The 19,655-nt window shown below is 39.8% G+C and overlaps 1 protein-coding gene across 4 annotated transcripts in view; it reads left to right on the top strand.

Moving 5' to 3' along the window:
* The window catches only part of SMOC2 (SPARC related modular calcium binding 2), a 148,520-nt gene extending 137,584 nt beyond the window's left edge, over positions 1-10,936 (top strand). For 2 of the 4 annotated variants that reach the window (XM_054195051.1, XM_054195053.1), the window contains exons 10-13: positions 2,391-2,493; positions 3,445-3,692; positions 6,207-6,247; positions 9,294-10,936. In XM_054195051.1, the coding sequence (XP_054051026.1) occupies positions 2,391-2,493; positions 3,445-3,692; positions 6,207-6,247; positions 9,294-9,317 (416 nt within the window). In that variant the 3' untranslated portion in view covers positions 9,318-10,936. Of the gene's footprint in view, positions 1-2,390; positions 2,494-3,444; positions 3,720-6,206; positions 6,248-9,293 lie in introns of all 4 variants that reach the window. The other 2 variants (XM_054195049.1, XM_054195052.1) reach the window with 1 other exon arrangement.
* The last annotated feature ends 8,719 nt before the right edge of the window (positions 10,937-19,655 follow it).

The raw sequence follows: 19,655 nt of genomic DNA, 5'->3' as shown, positions 1-19,655 counted from the left end.
AGCGTGGGGTCACAAGTCCTGCCAGCAAACCTGCTCCAGTGGGGGCTTCTCTCTCCACGGGTCCTGCCAGGAGCCTGCTCCAGCGCAGACTTCCCTTGAGGTCACAGCCTCCTTTGGGCATCCACCTGCTTTGGCATGGGGTCCTCCATGGGCTGCAGGTGGAATATCTGCTCTACCATTAACCTCCATGGGCTGCAGGGGGACAGCCTGCCTCACCATGGTCTTCACCAGGGGAATCTCTGCCCTCATGCCTTGAGCACCTTCCCTTCCCTCCTTCTTCACTGACCTTCGTGTCTACAGAGTTGTTTCTCTCACTATTTTCACTCCTCTTTTTGCCTGCAGTTGTGCAGGTTTTTTTTCCCCCTTCTTAAATATGTTATCCCAGAGGTGCTACCACCCAAATCTCAGCCTTGGCCAGCAGTGGGTCCATCTTGGAACCAGCTGGCATTAGCTCTATCAGACGTGGGGGAAGCTTCTAGGAGCTTCTCACAGAAGCCACCCCTGTAGCCCCCCACTACCAAAACATTGTCATGCAAACACAATACACTGGGCATATGTGGTTTTGTGAGTTACAAAGTTAATTGGCTTTATTTAAATCACGACACGACGTGGCTTCATTTAAATCACAATGCACAATTCACTTACACAGTTGCAGTGTCTGAGCCTTACTTACCAGCAAGCCCTTTGCTTTAGAGAATATACTTTTGAATTACACACTGAATGCTGCCAGCAACCTGTTGGTATAGTCTTCTGTCCCTCCCTATTAATCTCTTGCCACCCTTCTCATTTCTGTGCCTTAGAGAGAAAGCTCAAGTGCCTGTCTCACTGAACTCGAATTTAGGATTATAGTCATAGCTGTTGGGTTGGGTTTTTTTTTCTTTTTAATTTTTTCCCTGTTGTAACAGGGAAAAAAACCAACTGGTTAAAGACTAAGGGAAGAGGAACATATCCAGGAGAGTGACATCTAGTTTCAGGTGTGTGCTTTTAGTGCAGTGAAACTTGCTTCAGTGAATTCCTGTTATATGCCTTTTATAGTTACTGGAATAAAACATCCCTGGTGCCAAAGCCTAGCACATAAGAGACAGGGAACTCATAACTGCATGAATGTGTTAGACAATAATATGTAGTGGGTGCTGCTGCTATACATAATAGCTGAGCTATTATTACTGCAACACGGCTAAGGGCTAGTATAACACAGGTTCATTTCCTTGGATCAACATGGGATGTATTAAAAATAATTTGCTGGGCAAGATGAGGCTTTTCAGGCTCAGATAATCCTACTGCTTGCTCCAGAGATTGCTGAGAAGTGTAATGAAATAACGAATCCCTACTGATTAACTAATCTTCCTTTACCACAACACTTCAAAGTGTTTCCATTTTCACTTAAGAACAGAACTGCAGGTAAGTGGGCCTCTGGCACAGAATTGTGAAAGTCCTGCCGTGGGCTCCAGCTTCAAGCTTGTGATCTCTGTGTCACTGCTCATGGACCATTTTAGAATTTAACTCAGCTACTACGGGGCTAGGTGAAGACCTGGTGTTTGGCTCAGGGCTCTAGGGAAGAGGAGAGGAAGCAGGTGTGTTGTATAAGCAAACCTCCATTTGTCAACATCCAAGCACTTGTCAGATGAATTTGTCTGCTCCAGCTGCACTGCTCTAAGAGTGTATCTTTTGGTATATATTTATCTGACGTATTATGTGTCTGAAATGTGCTGTCGGTTTCTTTCAGAGAAGAGCTTTGTGGCATAGGGAATGTAATTAGGAGCATGATCTAGCATCGCCGTAGGATCCCACAGTATGAACCAAAGTACCAACTAACAGCATCCTATTGGGCTAGCTGCTGTATAGTGTGAGTTAACCCCTGTCCAAGAGAAAAATGAAAGAGGAAAGGAGTTAACTGTAATTTTACAGGGAAGAAAAACGATGCACTGAGAGAACGTTTTGAGAAAGCAAATAGTAGTTCAGAGGAGCAAAGGTGGAAATCTGAAGGAAGTATTGTGCTATGGGCTTCTAGTCCGGGTTTCAAGTGCTGTGTGTCATGTACAACTTTCTGTTGTTTCAAAGCTATTCTTTTCAAAATGTGACACCCGTGGAAAAAACATCTGAAAGAAGGAAAAATAATGCCCAAAATTGAAAGAGAGGGACCCAAGATATGCAAACCAGAGTCCCGCTTGCTTGAGTTCAAAAGGAAGTTTTTCTATTCCTGCGCTATATTACAAATATGTACCTGAATTTAGATGCTCGTCTTTGAATTATGTTCTGAACTTGTCCACAATTTATGGGAATTTGTGTGCAGGGATTCACATCTATCTGTAAGTTTGAACTATTGTTGGAAGTTAAATGTTGTAAAAAGAGGAAAACAGAAAAGAAAAAAAAATATGTTGTTTTTCTAGGTTGTCCTGGGGCCAAGAAGAATGAGTTCCTGACTAGTGTTTTGGATGCATTGTCCACGGATATGGTGCATGCAGTCTCTGATCCATCATTGTCTTCCAGCCGGTGGGTTTCAAACCTTTTTTGTATGTCTTGAAAAGAATTCAGGCAGTGAAAATGGATTGTTGAGGGCTTTGAGAAGTAATGCTGCTTCTGCCTTCACAAAGGGTAAATTTCCAAAAACCTATCTGGGAAACTTTACTTCAGTTACCATGGTGGACCATGTTCACTAAACTGATGCAGTTGGTAGATGAATTCTCAGCAGCAGCACAGCTTAGAGTTTATCCGTAGCTGCTGGTGCAACCGTGTCTCAGTCTTTGTTCTCCTCTCAGGCTTTACTTGATGAATGTGTGCTTCCTTCCTGATTCATATTTTGCCTATTTGCTTGTAAAACACACTAATGCTCTCAACAGTCACAGGTACCATTAAAAATGCATAAGCTTCTGTGAAGCTTTGGGTGTCTGCAGGTTAGGTGCTTACCATCTGAAGAGGAGGTTGCATTTATTGTTATAACTTACATTTAGGTGACTTTATTTAAGAGGAGGTGGCGTTCATTGTTATAACTTAGATTTCAGTATCTTTAAGTGCCGCTTAGAGCATCATGGGTTGTAATTGGAGCCTAGGTATTTGGCGATGCTGACTGTTGACCTACTTGAGTTGGGTATATTATGCGTTTTCATGTCTCTGCCATCTATAAACTGTCTTTCTCTTTGATGTCTCTCTTCATTTTTCTCTGTTTCCGGAAATGGAAGGGGAAAGCACTGTTTTCTGAGTGTGTTGCTGACCTCAACACAGTGTCAGAGAGTTAACTAAGAGCAGATTCCAACCCTTAGTGTAAAATTTAGGATACAGTTGACCAAATAGAAAAAAGAGGGATTCACTACAAGAAGCTAGCGGCCAGAAGCAGGGAGGTTTATGTAAGAAAAGATCTGACAGTAATTTAACTATTCTGAAATGAAGGTATAAACTGAGGTTTACGTATCAGAATTAAGACTAAACTCTTGTTTTCTGTTTCAGGGTTTCAGAGCCTGATCCAAATCATACTTTGGAAGAGAGAGTGGTCCATTGGTATTTCAAACAGCTAGACAAAAATTCCAGTGGTGACATTGGCAAGAAAGAAATCAAGCCATTTAAGAGATTCCTAAGAAAGAAATCAAAACCCAAAAAATGTGTGAAGAAGTTTGTGGAATACTGTGATGTGAACAATGATAAGTCCTTGTCAGTTCAAGAATTAATGGGCTGCTTGGGAGTAACAAAAGAAGAAGGTAAAGCAGAAACAAAGAAACGCCATAGTAAGAACCTTTTCTATCTTCTTCACTAGATTCTTAAAAGCTGACAAAGTCTCATATTTGTGTATGCCAGAAGTACACAAAATGAAAGAACACACCTGTCTGTAGCTAATGCAGCTGTTACTTAGGGCAGATGGCAGGAAAGCTGCTTCTGTGTAGGCAAATCATCACTTTGGTCCAACAGAATCAAAGATTTCCCATTGATTCTGACCATTAAATGTATTACAGTAGGAAACCTTAGAGGAAACGATAACATTAACAGTCATCGAAAAGCCAGTTTAATGTTATTACAGTACTATGTCCTGAATGAGTGGAAGTATCACACCTGTGCTTTTTGGATTCCTGCTGGGAGGGAAGCACATTGTTGAGCTCTCTAATGACTTCGCATTTCTCGAATGTAGTTTAGAGATACAGCAAGGAATGCGATCATCTGCCAAACAGGTGGAACAACTGCTGGTACACAGCCACCTTACCTCACTGCCAAACTGGTAGAAAGGGGTACAACTAACTAGTGTGTAATGGTCCCTGCAGAATTCAATCACACAATTCCTGAAAATGAAGAAGAATTTTTTTAAAAAAAAAAGTAAACAACAAGAGTAGATCCCCATACTGTAAGAATCTGTAGAACATGAATATAGGCAAATTGTTTTGTTGTCTAGGGCCTTAAAGTGAAGCCAGGGCAGTAAAACAAAGGTGTCATAGGAAATGAAAAGCAAGTCAAGTGGGAAATGCAGTCAGAATGGTTTCCACAAAATTGATTGTATTCAAGCCTACAAAGGGAATACCGCAGAAAGAAGGAATAGGTTTACATTACACTAAAAAAGTAAATTGTCTATGTCTCACAGAAACAGATCTCTCAAAACAAATATATCAAATGTAGGACTTCTTTTTCTGTGTTTTTTTTTTTTTTGTGGACCTAGTAATAATACCTTACAATTTTCACTTAGGTGAGGGAGGTGAAAAAAATGTATATGAAGGTGGCTAACAGTTGTTATATTTATGCTATAAATGTTGAAACTGAAATGTAACACCTTTTTCATTTGCACAATTTGGCAGACTAGTATCTTAAAGTGGAGGCCATTACAGTCACTCCGTATGTTAACATCCAGACACTCTGTCCTGCTGCAGCTGTCACTCTGGTCTTATTGTAGGTGAAATTTGGGTCCAAAGTCATTGCTCCAGGGCATAAAGGAAAGCTACAGAAAGACTCAAACCCAACCCCATTTTTTCTTGTGCCCATTTCAGCGAGAAAAACAACAATTAGGATTCTCCTGCTTCACATAAGCTGCTTGTTTCGGAAAAGAAAGTTATATTAGGCATGAAATTATATGAAGACCACACACAGATTTAGCTAAAGAAAAAATTATGTTCACCATAACTGGAGGTTTTTAACAGAGCTTCTCAAAACAAAATGCTGTCAGTAATGAGAACATTAACTTTTGGAAGGAAAAAATACCTCAGAACTTTTGCATTTAAAAACTAATGGCATCCACTTGGAAAAAAATTCTGAACCAAATAATTTGGTTGCTTTCCTAGAAATACATATTTTTGAAGACAAGACAATAAAAATTGCTGTTGTTGGAATATCAGCATTCTATTTTGTTTCTCCTGCTTGATAATTAAATTTTTCTTTCTGATAATCCTTTCACTTGCACAAAAGAAATCAGCCACCACTCCACTAAAGCTAGAGTTACATTTCTAGGAATAGGTGAGACCTGAAGGTATCACCTGAAAGAATAGTCACCTGAAGTGTGAAAGCTGAGATAAGGAGGCTGCTCTGTATCACTCTGTGTGAGACCCAGGTGTCTTGTGAGAATCATTTGAAGCAGTGTAAAATCCAGAGAACTGCAAAACTTACTTTATCAGGGGAATGGTACTTTCTGCAGTATTTGTCAAGGTCCACTTTCCTTCCCCTTTGTCCCAATGCAGCTTGATCGACTAACAAACTGACATGGGAAACCAAGAGGGTGAGGTCCTCCCCAGCCTCCCAAGTTTGCTTGTGAAGTTGAATGGGCAAGCAGACTCATGTAGCTGCGATTATTTTTCCTCATTTAGAGTGAGAACAATGTCTTTGGCTGGTAGAGCTGTTCTGTGCCATGTCTTTAAGCAAGAGAATGCTTTCCAGACAGTCTGCTTGTCCATGCTTCTTTCCTACCAGGGATAATGGGCTATATTCACTACTAAAGATTTAGTAAGTTTGAAATGTTCAACATTGACTAGATGCAATCTATCCTAAGCCAATGCCACATATTAGCTGGCAAGAAATGCTGTCATTCAACTTTCATACAGCATGATAGAAGCAACACCTGCATTGAGGAAAGAAAAAAGTGGATGTTTCAGGGAAAGATCTGAAATATTTTATCTCATTTATTGAAAGCTGTGCAGTTACCCTGCTCTAAACAATATCAGAATGAGGGCTTCGGTTCTTGGGGATGTTACATCTAACTTGCAAACTATATTCGTAATGTTTTCCTTTCCCTCCTTTAACAGCCCCTAAAACCAACACTGAGAGCACTTCATCCAGCAGGCAGGTGAGTACTGAGGAGAGCAAGATCTCCATTACTGTCTTTCCCAGATGAATTTCTTGGGGTTTCAGCTTCAAACTACATTAATCTACCATTCTGCAGACTTGCCAGGAAAATGTAAGCACATTTTGACTTAAATTCTAAAGAAAGCTGAATTAGTCAACTACCGGTGTGGAGTAACTATGCATAAATGCCTGCATGTGGATGTTCCTACCAAAGTGTTATTGGCATCTAGGTTAGTGATAATTAGACGAGTGTAGTTGAGCCCTCGTATGAGCCTTCTGCATTCCTGAATGTTGGCATTCCCATACACTTTTAAATGTGTGCTGCTTTAACTTCATTTACCTTTTGCTTTAACTGAATTCCATTACCTTTCCTGTGAGTCATACTATAGACACAAATTTTGATTGAAATTACTCTTTGTGAAAAAAGCTATGCATTTCCCATGCCCTGTGAAAATCTACATCTTTAACAAACCCCACTGAATTACTGTATGGTGGTTTTAAACACCTTTTAAAATCTTAGTGAAGAGAAAAGAGCTGTCACTTTCAAATGCCTTTGCTGGCTGAGCAAAATGATGCTGGAGAACTAGGATTTGCATCAGTCTGCTAATGTGTGTTAAAACTAAAATTGGTTAGGTCTGCAGAATCATTGTAGCAAATAAAATGTCAAGTGCCCTGACAACATAATCTGTGATTTGTTTTTGCATCAATTTTCTGCAAAGGCTTGATTTTGTTTTTCGGAATAACACCAATGTATGTCATTCGTGGTGTTTTGGCTACTCAAAGCATTCAGAGCTACAAAAGGCATAAAAGCAGATTTTTTAAATCAAGGAAAGGTACACGTTGAAAAGGAGGGATTCAAATGGAAGCTCAGGAAAAAGGTTAAAAAGCGGATTCTCATTTGTGTGTGACTATTTTTATAATTAATACTGAAGATTAACTTTTCTGGACAACATGGGCACAGCATCCCGACACTTTTGCACAGGTCTGAGGAAGGACTTGTGAGTCCACCATTTATTTGAATGGTCTAAGTAAAAGAATCATCTTCATGCCATTCTTGCCTCACTTTTGTGTTAGAGGAATTAAATGGTTAATTCCCACTGAAGCATCAGTAAATGCTGAATTGTTTTTAAAAATATTCATAGAAACATAAGAACAGCTCAGATAACACTGCAGATGGGAAAATGGGAATTTGGCTAAAAATATCTGAAAAACCATAGTTGTGGTTAATGTCTTTCCATCTATCAGAAAGCTAGATTAATTAGTTAAAAACTCGACCCAGGGTGAACCTCCCCTCAAGCCAAGAGAAATCTTCCTCTCATTCTTGCTAGTCAATTTGTTTCTGGCTTTACCTCTGATTTGTTTGATGTTAGGTTCACACTTCCTAAGGCAAGCTCAACATTGGTTGTGGGTTCTACCAGAGACCTCCTACATACCTTTGATGGAGTATAAAGTATTCTCACAGCTAGAGAGATGTGATAAGTTTGTGTTTGTTTAAACAAATATTTGTGGTCTTAACTTTTCAAGTTCCCCCCACAAATCACTTATGCTTTAAACAAGGCAGCCTGAAAACAATTATCCTGTCGGAACTCAAAACCATTCAAAGGGGTTATTTTAATTATATAATGGCAATTACTGGCACACGTGCATTACACTTGAAGCATGACAACCCCTCTCCCCTTTCTTGTAATCTGATCCTGACTTGCAGAATCTGTAATAAAAGTGTCCTATGTTTTGTTTAATTTTGTCCAATAATTCTGCTGACTCAGCACCAATTATTTTAAAAGCTGTTGCTGACAAATGATAGCATTAAATTAAGGCTGGCTCAGCAAACCATCTGTTGGCCGTTTCATACTCAAACAATACAAGGCTGCAAATGCAGAAGGTGGTTTTCATCACAAAAGTTTTCACTTGAAAGGAAGTTATTGAAAAGCAACTGGGCTAGGTAGGAGCTGCTCAAAGGAAACCACCCATCTAAGAAGGAGTGATCAGATTTGCACCACTCAAGTGATGGTCACTCAAGAGCTCATTTTCTACTAGTTTATAGCGGCAGTTCAGTTATATATGTGTTTATGTTTGCTTAGGCATGTATTCCTGATTTTTTTTAAATGTATCATAGAATCATAGAATGGTTTGTGTTGGAAGGGACCTTAAAGATCATGTAGTTCCAACCCCCCTGCCGTGGGCAGGGACGCCTCCCATTAGACCAGGCTGCTCAAAGCCCCATCCAGCCTGGCCTTGAACACTTCCAGGGATGGGGCATCTACAGCTTCTCTGGGCAACCTGTTCCAGTGCCTCACCACCCTCACAATAAAGAATTTCTTCCTAATATCTAATCTAAATCTCCCCTCTTCCAGTTTAAAACCATTACCCTCGTCCTATCGCTACACTTCCTTCACTCCCAGTACTGACCCCAGTACTGACATACGTGCACATCTGTTTGCGTACACCCACATACAAGCTTACTGAAAGAAAGCAGGCATAGATACATATACTAATATGCTAACTGAGTCTCAGTTGTTGCCCTAAAAGAGGTCAAATAGACAATGGATCTGACAGAGCTGGGGCAGTGGCCAGGTATATTTCCCTTGCTCAGTTCCACCCTGTCCAACAAACATACACATCCATGCACACGCCCTGTCAATGAGACCCAGAGGGTCTTTTGCAGCCTAGCAAAAAGTTCACAAGGAAACTATAGATTTTTCAGAAGATTTTGGCCAGCAGCCCATTCCTTATACATTACATGCCATAGAAAGGTATATTGCACCAGGGACTTGCCCAGGCAGTTGCTAAAACTGTGTGTTTGACAGGTATAGGTTTAAAGAGGCCATAGGTAAGAAATCGTAAAGATGTTGCTCATACCCTTGTTTGTAGATGCCCTGAAGGGGTACAAGGCAGGGATTTTTTTTTATTCCCCATATATATTTGTGCAGAACTCTTGTTCTGATAATGGCATGTGGACACTGCTGAAAAATAGAGATAAATGTTTATACTTGATTACTTGAAAACATCATTAATAATGCAATTTTTTCCAACTTTCTTTCTTTCAGCAAGTTTCAAAGAAGCAAGGGTGAACAGCTTACTGATCCAAGGCAGATCTCTTCGACATGTGGGAGATTTCCTCACCAAAAGGCAATAAAAACAACTGTAGTATTTGCACTTTGTACTTAAAAATGTAAATTCACTTTGTAGAAATGAAATATTTAAACAGACTTTTTTTTTTTTTAATCTGTGAAAATGTAATGGCTAGTTTTGAAAAATTATCACATACAATGTATGTGTATTCTTTTGTTGTCTGCAATATGTAAAACGTGTTGGAGATGTAAAAGTTTGCATTTAAACCATTTTTTAAAGAATAGCTTTTTGGCAAACAGTAGCATAGAAACCTGATTCTATGTATTTTGGTTTCAGTAGTATGCCTTGTTTTTCTTAATCAATACTGTCATTTAAGTAGAGTTATGCTGAAAAGTCTACTGTATTCTTAATTTTGTCCAAGCAGTGTTGGATGTTTCAGGTTTGCAGGACTGAGGGAAGTGTGTAAATTGCTGTTTACTTGGTTTTGCAGTTTTTAAGTGAACAGATTTTTCATTCGTGGCAATATTTTATTTCATTTTGGTTTTATTGTTATTATTATGCTTTCCAAAGATCACGCAATGAGAATGCAACCACTAATGGATTCAAAACAGTTATTCTACAGTTGGGATGCTTGTAGAAAAATGTATCCTTTTATCCATTTTTGAGGTGCCTTCCATTATAAGTTTTGGTAGGATTTTTTCCCCTGTTTGTTTTCACAAAGGAGCTTGTTTTCAACAAGGAGTAAGGTGGGTTATAATGTCCCACCAGTCTGCTTCGTCCTGGGCTTAAAAGAATGTTTCTGTGGTCAGTGCAAAGCACGAAAAGAGTTTATATGGGTCAGAATTGTAAATCTACCTATAAAGAGACAGGGAAGGCTAAACAGGTTGCTCAACCTTTTCTTCCCCTACACCTGGCTGCCCCCATCAACTCTTTGGTTCGCCTCGGGGTCCACTAGAGGAAAAGCTGAACAAATAATGAACGGTTGCCGTCAGCAGGGGATACTCACATTGCCCCTGCCTGAGGCTTTTCCTTGCTGTCTGAAAGAAGTTCTCACAAGTTTTCGTACCTTTTCTATCATTTTTCCCCCCAGTGCTTTTATGTGCGTGTGTCTGAGGGGAATAAGAACTTGCGGATGTGAATTTAGAGCAAGGGACCCAAGTGAAAAAGGTTCAGCTCTTGAACAACTGTGAGTTACAAGCAGCTGGGCTGATCGATGCAGTGGTAGATGGACTGCTGGCACCTAGGAGCTGACATGAAAAGGCAGGAATGTTGCAACAAGCAGTGATTTCATTCTGGTTTGTTTAAATTATGTGTGGGATCTGACATGTGACTACCTAATCATAATAGCACCCTGGCTTGAGCTTGTACCTGGAAAAGCTTTTTTGCAAATAAACATGTTTCATTTGAATTTCAACGTATGCTGAAGTGATAGGAAACACTGTATGCAGTGGAATTGTACCCCAGAAATTGTGTACTCTAAGCTTTGACAGCAGGAGGAACCAAGATGCAACTGTGTGTTATCTTGTATTTTTGTTTTAAAAAGTATTTGTTATTCTTTTATACTGTTAAACTTTGAATTTAAACTTCTTTATAGATTAAAGATCAGTATGTAATCAAACTATGCTGGTGGTTTTTCTTCTGCAGCACAAGTAGCCATGTTTCAAAGCAGCTACACACAGTGGTGACTTCACCACTGCGTTGAGTTTACAAGGAACCCCACGACCTCACATTGTGTCCATCTTTTCTTCCCTTGCCCCATTGTTGAATTCTCTCCTAGGGTCATTCATGCCTTATTCATACCATTGCTTTCTCAAAATAGTGATTTTGAGGGCAGATCCTTTGTTGCTACTATCTCTGTATAGCTTCAGCTTGGTCTCTTGCCTTTTCTCAGCAAAGTGCAGTATGGCATAGATAGAGATCACACCTTTTCCCCTTAGTGTGAATGTGAGCTGCTGGGGAACTTTCAGCCTGACTACAAACAACAAGGAGAGAGAGGCAAACCCTGAGAATAGTCAGCACCCGGTTAGGTAGGATTAGTGTGGTTAATAGCATTTTGTAAGAAGCATCTAATTCCATCACTGTGACCTTTGAAGACAATATAAATGTAAGCAATCAAATATTTTGTCATGTCCATGGTTTGAAAGGGCAGCCCGTTTAAACTGGGAGGATGTGTGGGGAGGCAAATTTGGACTAGCCGCTTGATTATCTAGTGAGTAGCCTTAAACACTTATCAAAACACAAATAAATACTACAGGCATTCTCTTAGGTATCCAAAGACTTCTACAACATAGAGTCAATTAATGACTTTACAATGACTGAAACATGAGGTATTTAATCTTTGTAGATATTTCTGTGTCGTCACATTTATGGTTCATTTCAATACCCAGCCATTACACAACTTGGCTATAAGCACTTTCGAGTTCCCATAGTTCCAGTTAGAGTCCAGATCCCTAACTGGAACACACTTGAAAGCCTGCTAAATTCACCTTGGGTTCCTGTATATCCCATATATCCACAGGATAGTTAAACTTGGATACATCTTGGCCCTTCTAGTTGTAACCAAGCATGGCCTTGATACCAAAAAGAAATCCATGTGGATAGGCCCTTAGGCTCACACTGCAGTACCAGTGTTTGTTTAGTTCCACAGTAATTAATTAGTTCTACTTTTTATCCTATTCCATGTGCAACAATTTAGTTTCAATTTCAATTCTGTTCTTATTGAAAGCACAACTTATATTCTGCTTCTCATTGACCAATATTTGTTCTAGTTCCATCTATTGCTGAACAGATTTATTTAGAGCTTTTATAAAGTTGTAAGTAGGAGTCTATTAAGTTTTAAAAATGTGTATGTGTTCAATGGTTTGTCCAGCCTGTTGCAACGTCCATTAGTCAGCAGGCAGCACAGTGGGAAATGTTCCATGTTTTGTCAACACTTTGGATGACTTTCTCATCTTGTTCCCAGCCTCAGAAGTAGGCCAACTTCATAGTTACAGTTTTACCAAAATCACTTAATTCTCAGTCTTCGCCCTGTCTAACAAAGTGCCTAGCTTTCAGAACAGGGATGCAGATGACTATTCAGGGTGGCAACTTTTCATGCTAATGTCATTTCAGATAATGAGGGAGCAAAAAAGCATCAGTTCATATGAATGTAAAGGCAAAAGACTTAAACTAAATATTCACTGCATATGATCAAGGAATACACTACTTTCTCATTTGGACCAGGCTTTTGCCCTCCGTAAGTGCCATAAGCCAATGGAGAAAGCAGGCATTCCTAGAAAGTTGGAAGGAGAAACAAAAAAAAATAGATTACATCATTAAAGACATGTAAGTGTATCCAAGATCTGATAGATTTAATTAATATTTTCCTTTCCTTGCATTAGTAATAAAAGATGGATTAATAGAGGTTAAGAAATCTTCCCTGACAAGGATAATTTAGTTGTCCCTTTTAAATATTTACATCACCATATTATATAACTAGGTTATACAAACTAGTGTGAAAGAGTCATTAATGCAGAAAGTGAAAGGTTTATTACTTATTACTAGGATGGCAAATTGATGTCATTTTGGAATAATTACTTTGACATTAAATAGCAACCAACTAAGTTTATTGAAGTCTGAAACACTAGAATGATTAAACTAAATTAATGATACAAACTGTATTCTTTGTCCTATTTAATTTCAGTTCAAGTTTTGTAAGTGAAAATATGTCCTTTGTTTAAAAAGCATAAATAATGCATTTTATTTTTTTCTTTAAACAAAAGCTCATGTGGAAAGCATTCAGAACAACACATTTCTCTAGAGCATTCAGTGAGGGGGGTGACAGGGAGAGAAGTCTGTTTTTTATCTAGGTTAGCAATAGAAATATATACAATATCTTGCCTTTCCTACATTCACCTTCCCTATTTTGTCATACACTTTGTCGTCCTACTAATGTCACTGGTGGAATACAAAGCCTATTAGAAGGGAAGATAGTAAAATGAGAGTCCATTCTGTGCACGTGAACAACCTTTTCCATTAAAATACAGTCACCTGAGGCATCCTTTCCCTGGAGACTCTCTTTACTCTTGACATCAAGTCAATGCATAGGATTGCTTGCTTCTTACCAAATACAGAATACTTCTCTGCAAAGGCATGGAATCCATTCTTTGCTAAATGGGTACTTTATGAAGAAAACCGCTCATAAAAGATTATCACAGTCTATGAGATTATAGGTGGAAAGCTGCAATTTTGTATTACACCACAAACAAAAGTTTATAAAGATTTATAAAGCCCCCTCAGTACCTGAAGAACACCCATGACGATGGCTATATCTGGTCTGTTCTAAGTAGTCAGTCAGGAAAAAAAGAAGAAAAAAAAAGTATGTTGTGAATGAAGTTTCCGTTGAGAAACATTGTTTTCACTAAACCATGACTGACCGATTTCATGGGATTGAGGGTTTCCATGAAATATCACTTTTAAAAGTCTTTTTTTCTGGTTTAGTGGTTATTTTTATGTCAAAACTTCTTTTCCTTTATCTAAAAAGCATGAAGTGTCAACACTAAAAAGGGTCATTATGACACCAACTTTATCCCAAAATCAGATATTGTGAAAGGTAGCGGCATTATCGCTCTTACCCAGCTTTTTAAAAAAAGTCATTTTTGTTTGAAAGAAGTCAAGTTTCTGAATATCAATTGATCATGCTTTGTCTGAGTCTCATTTTACAGTCTTTGCATACCTTGCTATCCCTGTATGAGGCAAAGAAATGCTACATTTTCCTTTAACAGGAGTGAAGCTTGATGTACTGTTGGATTTAGCATCAGTATGCACACAGAACGTGAAGAAACCTGCAATATGGGTGAGGGTATTTATACTAGTTTGTACCTCTGCAGTGCAGTTGAAGCAGTGTGAATTAGTGCCCTGCAGAAATATATAGGGCACTTTTCCAGCTTGCAAAACAAGCCTGCCATGGGACTGAAAGCAAACACCTTCAAACCTAAAATAATATTCTAGCATATCTATCTTTTACCAGCCATTTCACTCAAAGGCGGATGTGTGCCAAACCCCACTTTGACCACTACCTGAGGAGCAGCTCTAGCTCTGTTGACGTGTAGCTCCCCAGGTGGTGTTCTTGAACCCACAGCTTGTGTTCAGTCTTCTGAGACCCCAGGCTGGGATATCAGTGGGACCGAGACTCAGAACAAAGAACACAAGAAAAACCACGATGACAGAAACTGTAAATTACAGGTTATTACTCCATATCTCAGATTTTTTACCCTGGAGGGCTGTGATACACTAAAAACTCCTGCCCTGCATCATCAATGACAAACTCTAACTTCTTGCTTCTTAATCTATCAAATCTGTACTCAAAGCAATGGAATACCGTGCTTTAACCAAGTGGTAGTCAATGTGAGTCTCAGCTAAGGAGTCTTTGAGAAATACTGTGACCATTCAAGAGATGCGTGTGCTCAGTTAACTCCCACCTAACAATTCCTCTTTCTGCTCAGCACCATATGATGGAGCAGTGTCTGCACACATCATCTCTTTAACGCTCTGCAGATGGGAGGTGTGCTTCTCTCAGTCTGTAGCGTATTTCTGTGTGTTGAACACTCAGCACTGACTGAGGAAACTTGCTCTCTAGCCCGCCTCTTGCTGTTGTCCCAAGAGCCTGAATTGTATTGCTGCTTTATATAGGTTTCAAGAAATATTTTTCAAGACAAATCATATGAAGGAAGAGGTGCTTAAGCAGAAGGAAAAAAAAAGAATATGCAGCTTAAAAAAGACTAATAAAAAAGAGAAAGAGAAGAAAAAGTGAAGCAGAAGGACAAGAGAGGAGAGGAATGAAGGGAGGATCATGGAGAGACCACAGGGGACCTGAGGAGGGTGGCCAAAGCTCTGTGTCAACGCAATATTTGGGAGTGAAGGAGAAGCAGACAAAGAGAACAAGTGAGGAAGGAGAGACAGCAGGTAGAAATGGGAGGAGATGGTAAAAGGGGAGGAATGACAGAGGAAAGAGGAACGGAAACAAAGCAAGGATAGAAATGGTAAAGACAGAAAGAAACATAACTACCCATAAAACTTCCATGAGGAGAAAAAGTCTGAGGGACCCAGGAGAGAAAAAGAACAGAAGGGACACAGGTGAAAAGGAGACCCCAAATTTACTCTTCCTGAGCAGAGCATCTGTCTCACATAGCATCACTTTCTGACCTATACAAGAGGTCCAGTCTGCCTTTGGACTGCTTCCCTGTCCATGCATAAGGTCTGAATTTGGTCCTTTGTATCCCAGTTGCTCCGGCGCTTTGTTCCAAGAGACATTTGTTTTCATGGCCAATCCCAAGGCTTCCTTTAGATCCAGGAAGTCTAAGCAACATTTAATGAAAATGTGAAAGCAGAAACCAGCATATTTCTAAATTAAGAGCAGATTTGAGCAGGATGAGGAAATCTGAACCACAACAAAGATAAATTTCCTTTTGTATTTCTTATTCAGTAAAGATGCAAGCGAAGCGTAATTAGATTATTTATTTTTTTTAGTTTTTTATTTCATTCATTGTACCAATAGATCCTCTACAGACTTGGCTGATACCCTACAGTTTAACATTTTCTTTAATCAACACATTGGTGGCAAAGGATTACAAGAGAGTGCTGCCTTCTCATTCTCTTTTTTTGTGGTTGCCTTTATGTTCGATCTTGGGGTGGCTAAAAACTAATTATTTAAATATTTCTCAGAATCTTTAATCTAAACATTTTTATCTGTGTGCGAAAGAGACAAAGGAAGCAGGGTGCATGAAATATGTTCAAGAAGACTTTGGAGCCTAAGGAGAAAATCACAGGTTCAGACTAGAAGTATTTTCAAGGTAACAAACATTGCGATGACCTGATGACAAGAAGTTTGACTTCATTAACCTTGAATAGTCATCCAGAAAATGACTTGGAAAATAGCTAATGACAAGAAATGCCTCACGCTTCAGATTTTCAGTGATGCAGTAGAGAAGGTAATAGAACAAGTTCATCACATGCTGTCGTCTTGCAAATAGCACACTGACATAGGCTGGGACAGCCGTGAGGAGAGGCTGGGAAGGGCCTCCACCTGAGTGCAGCTGGGAGAGCAGGAGAGGGTCAGCTCCATGCCCACACGCAGCTTGGAGGAGGATGGGAGAGAAGGACCAGGTGAAGAGGAGGAGGCTGAGCCTGAGGGTGCCCAGCCAACCTGTCTTACAACCGGTATGCTGCACTGCTTGAAGCCCAGAGGCTTTTAACTGTCCAGAGCCTATGTCCTGGCAGTAAGCAGCGTAGACAGTCCATACTGTGGTTCTCAGGACGGTTTCTGCCTGGAAGGCTTTCACATGAAACCAGCCATTACGGCTACAAAATGCAAGAAAATGACAACTGGCACAGATTTACTGGCTGTTTGCAGTGCACACAGTGGGGTGGGTGTGTGTGAAAGAAAGATTTAAACTCTAAAGCCTCTTTAAACTTTAAACTTTTTAAATTCTAGAACCTCTGCTCTGTTTTACCTTTTTTAAAATAGGAAGAAAGGTTCATTATCTCCTGCAATCTATGACATGCAACTTCCCAGGGCTCAGTGTCCTCTTCACAGTGAGAAACAGGGATCAAGGCACCAGTATGAGCCAGGCCTCTCTGTGAAGCGATGGTCCAAATGCCATGGCTGTTTAATCAGAAGCACTGAGCATTGCTTTGAACTAGGAGTGAAACACATAAATGAATATGGGAGCATAGAGACCAAATCATCATATATCCTGCCCCGTCCCCCTTCCCCCCCCCCGTTTTTTTCTTTTAATTTTCAACATCGCTTTTGATGGATTTTGCTTAAGAAATTGGTCATTATGGCCTGAGCCATAGAAATGAAACAGTAAGTTTTAGATATATTTTCCCTTATAGGTCTTACTTGATTTTGTAGTGTCAATATATATGCTTTGTCACAGGGGAGAAACCATTAATGGATACTTTAGCAGCCTTGCTTGATTGCAACTGTTCGCATATCTTTTATTTTATTATATCTTGGGGTTTTTTTTTCCTGTGGGCTTGAAACAATCTTTCACACCATGAAACACGACACTTGTACTAATTGCTCTCTGTTGAACAGTGTTGCCAATCTTTTTCTGGACAAAGGAAAACAGTTGAGAGACACCTAACAGCACATCTCATGCAATATCATTATACTGGTGACAGTGTTTTGCTGATGGTGTTTTCACGTTTTGTTCTTCATGTATTTAGATTATATTTAGCTTCCATCATAATTCTATTAATTGCTACTTTTTAAACAAGAAACAATAAAAAACCAAAAAATCCATCTGTTTTAGGAAAAGCAAAATTAATTTATTCCAGGGAAAGTTTATTAATGTTTATCATCTTTTGCACACATTTCAATAAGCAAAATTCAGCTCGTGCTGATATACTGTGTGCTTCAGTCATGCTACAGGATTTCACAAAAGAGTTTCCCATTGCTTGAGTGTCTGCCATAAATATAAGGGAGCTGACTATTTTCATCCTCACCCCCATGTGGTTGTAGTATATCACAAAACTATGAGATAATTGGATGTGGCTGACAGCCTTTGTTTCAAAGATAGCAAGGAGTGGAATACAAATGATCCAGGTGGAAGTGCAAAGGCAAAACTACATGTGGAAACTTGTAAAATGCCTTCTTGTGCTATTCTTAAGCTTGCCTGCTGGTGAACTTTCAACTCAGTTTTTTAAGAACAACATTTAATAGATAGTGAAGTATGTTACATTTGCTACAGGAAAATGCATACAGATGTTTCTGCATATAAAGATAATGCCCTCTGTCTAATATCCTTTGTGAATTGCCTCCAATAAACACTCAGTGCTGTGGTTAATAGTGAAACGTATGTTTATTCAGACAACCCAACACGCAGGCAGATTTCTGTTTCCACATAAAGATCCCTACCTTTCTCTAAAACACTGTGCAGACCAGCTGTGCTCTGGTTCCCAGGGAACATTAAGCCAGTGTTCAAGACCAGAGCCTGGGACTCTAACGAGCATGGTGTGGATTTAAAGAGCAAACCAGATCTGAGAGGGGATGGGAATGGAAACCTCACTTTATCACATCTTGTTCTTGTGAGAGTCAAAATACAAATGCTCTCACAGGTAGTGAGCTAAGGTGATCCGAAATAGGAGCATGCCCAGTTCCCTGGAACCAGGGGCTGACAGTGCAATGGGTGTGGGCTGTAAGCTGCCCTGTTTGCAATGTGTTGCTACCATCTCCCCTTTCACCTCAGCCAACAGTGCAGCGAGTGTATTACTCTGTGATACTCCGTTCACTGTTGAGTTCCTTCTTATGCTCTTTGCCTTAAAAACCTGTCAGGAGGGTGCTGCTGGATGGGCTAAACGCACATCTGTTTAGGCGCCAGGTTTAAATGTGGTGCTTGGGTCCGTTTCAAAGCAGGGCTCCAGCGCCGTCGCTTCAGATCATGGCTTTGTGGGCTCAGACACTGAGTGAGGCTCTGGACAAGCCCCAGCATGAGCCATCCCTACAAACAGTGCCAGGCTCAGAGCAGCCTTTCCTTCAGTCTTAATAAGTGTGGGCATGAACAAACAGATAAAACAGATGGAACCTACGCTGTACTGCAGAAGTGCGCTTCCATGAACAGGGAGGAGAAATGATGGTTTGCCAGCACGAAGTTAGGGCAACCATTAGTTCAACTTTAATTCACACTAAGACCTCAGACAAGGGCATAGTTGGCCCTAAATACAAAGGAATGCATCTGTGCTTATTGGCTGACTTTCTGAGTAATGAGGAGTGTGTGAATCCAAGATAGGGATTTCAAGAACAAGGCAATGCTAGTTTTATGGACCAGCTATATTTTTTAAGTTTAATTTTTTTTTTTCTCATGGGTGAAGCTAGGATCTAATGCGTAATCCAGACATCTGTACTGATGTAATGGTTTAGGCCATCATCAGAAGGAAAAATGTTCATCCATGTATTGTGAGGTTAGCAAATTGTAAGTTTTAGAGTGAGGGATCTTAAGAAAGTTGAGCTAGGATCAAGTGCATAATCTAAAATTTAAGGGTCAATCAGCAAATTAGGTTTATCCATTGTTTCTAATAGTGGACAAAATCTGTCTTGCTGAATAGAAGTTATATGCAAACAGAAGTTATATGCAACACTTATACCTTAGATGAGTTTGACCATCCTTGTACAAGTCTTCTGAGAACCTGTTTCCAGTAACAGAACAAGGTTGGCAGCGCAGGCTATTCACACATCTGTTTCCAGGACCATGGCAAATCTGCAGTTTGCATCACAAACAGGGTTGCACATGTTCTAGAAAGCCTTGGGCACTGATTCTGAAGAAAAAAAAATAATAATATGGGTTGGTTTATAA

This window comes from Rissa tridactyla, chromosome 3, assembly GCF_028500815.1.
Source record: "Rissa tridactyla isolate bRisTri1 chromosome 3, bRisTri1.patW.cur.20221130, whole genome shotgun sequence".
In the NCBI taxonomy this organism is placed as follows: domain Eukaryota; kingdom Metazoa; phylum Chordata; class Aves; order Charadriiformes; family Laridae; genus Rissa; species Rissa tridactyla.
This window is presented reverse-complemented; position numbering and strand designations above follow the sequence as displayed.